The following is a 1,267-nucleotide window of genomic DNA, read 5'->3' on the forward strand; positions in this document are numbered from 1 at the left end:
TGAACTCCTCCCTGGATGATGTGACCTGTTGGATGGAGGAGGACTTAGTCCCACTGGGGGTGCCTTTGGGATTTGGGATCATCTGTTCAGATGGATCTTAGATTTGGGGGTACTCTGTGATTTTAACTTCTAAATCTTCTGGGCTGTGGTGTGTGAGACTGAGATGGTCGCTTTCTACTGATTGGCCTGTTTTCTCCTTGACTCTTTTCCTGCTGTTTCCTGCTTCGGATTCCTTCCGGGGCCCATAGCACCCAGGGTTCTCCGCTCGTGACTTGATTAGAGGAATTTGGGCTGTAATTGGAAATGTGTGCTTTTCCTTCCTTGATTTGCAGAAATTGTTCCTTTCTTCCTACCTTGATCAGTGCCGTTTGCACGGGCTCCTACGTCAAGGGCCCTTTGTTTGGTCGTATATCTTCTCCTCCTGAGTCCCGACTTAAATCCCCTGAGCGTGTCCCTGTTTGTCAATTTTCAGGGTCCCTGTTCAAACGGGTCCACTTGTTGTTTTGGTGGATAATTCTCCTTGGTGATTGATTGCTCCGTTCAGACCAAGTAGATGCCAGTCAACGTCTTGGAGTGTTCCTTGATTTCCTCGGCCGTTTTGGCGGGGGTCTGTTTCTTCTTGGGGGTGCCCCCGTTTCACTGTGGAAGCTATCTTCCTTTTCATCTTTCTGGATCGTGATTCGTCCTCTCCCGTTTGTTACATCTTCGGATTTGGAGATGACCCGGCTGGTTGCTCAATAATTTCTGTATAATTCAGATTAAGCTCGTCCTGTTGGTGCGTCTCCACTTTTGCTTTACCATCCGGTACCTGCTCGACCTCTTTGTCGAGGAGTGAGACCTTTGGGTTACGGTGATATGTCTGACACATTACTCATATCTTCCCGTTTGGGAGTTCATCTGTTTCTTTTTCTTTTCTGTGATGTAGGTCGGTTATCTTCTGCAGTTGTCCTTGCTCCTGTTTTGTCGTTCTCTTGTGAAATTTGTCCCGAGAAGGTGAGGTATTTTTTGAAGTTGATCGATTCCTACTACCTTGGTGGAAATATTATCTCGGGATTTGGATTTCCACGTGGGGTCCCTCTATCTGATTCAGATTCTTACTGTTTGACGTGCTATATTGGCTCCCCAGTTCCTGTTTTAGGTCTGATCTTTGATTTGTTGTTGAAGATCCGGCTTCTATATTTACCCTGATTACTTGTTACCTCTGGGGATTTCTCCTTTGGGGGAAATTGGAGTTCCTTGGCTGCTTGGGTCTTGATAGCTCCTGTGT

At 46.6% G+C, this 1,267-nt stretch overlaps 1 protein-coding gene across 1 annotated transcript; it reads right to left on the reverse strand.

Moving 5' to 3' along the window:
- Window positions 1-495: 495 nt before the first annotated feature.
- Window positions 496-664, reverse strand: C922_05822 (hypothetical protein; the record flags this gene model as incomplete). Its single annotated transcript, XM_008821393.1, has 1 exon — window positions 496-664. A coding segment is annotated over one exon (168 nt), but the record flags the coding sequence as incomplete, so codon positions are not given.
- Between the last annotated feature and the right edge of the window lie 603 nt (window positions 665-1,267).

This window comes from Plasmodium inui, assembly GCF_000524495.1.
Source record: "Plasmodium inui San Antonio 1 unplaced genomic scaffold supercont1.205, whole genome shotgun sequence".
Lineage (NCBI taxonomy): Eukaryota > Apicomplexa > Aconoidasida > Haemosporida > Plasmodiidae > Plasmodium > Plasmodium inui.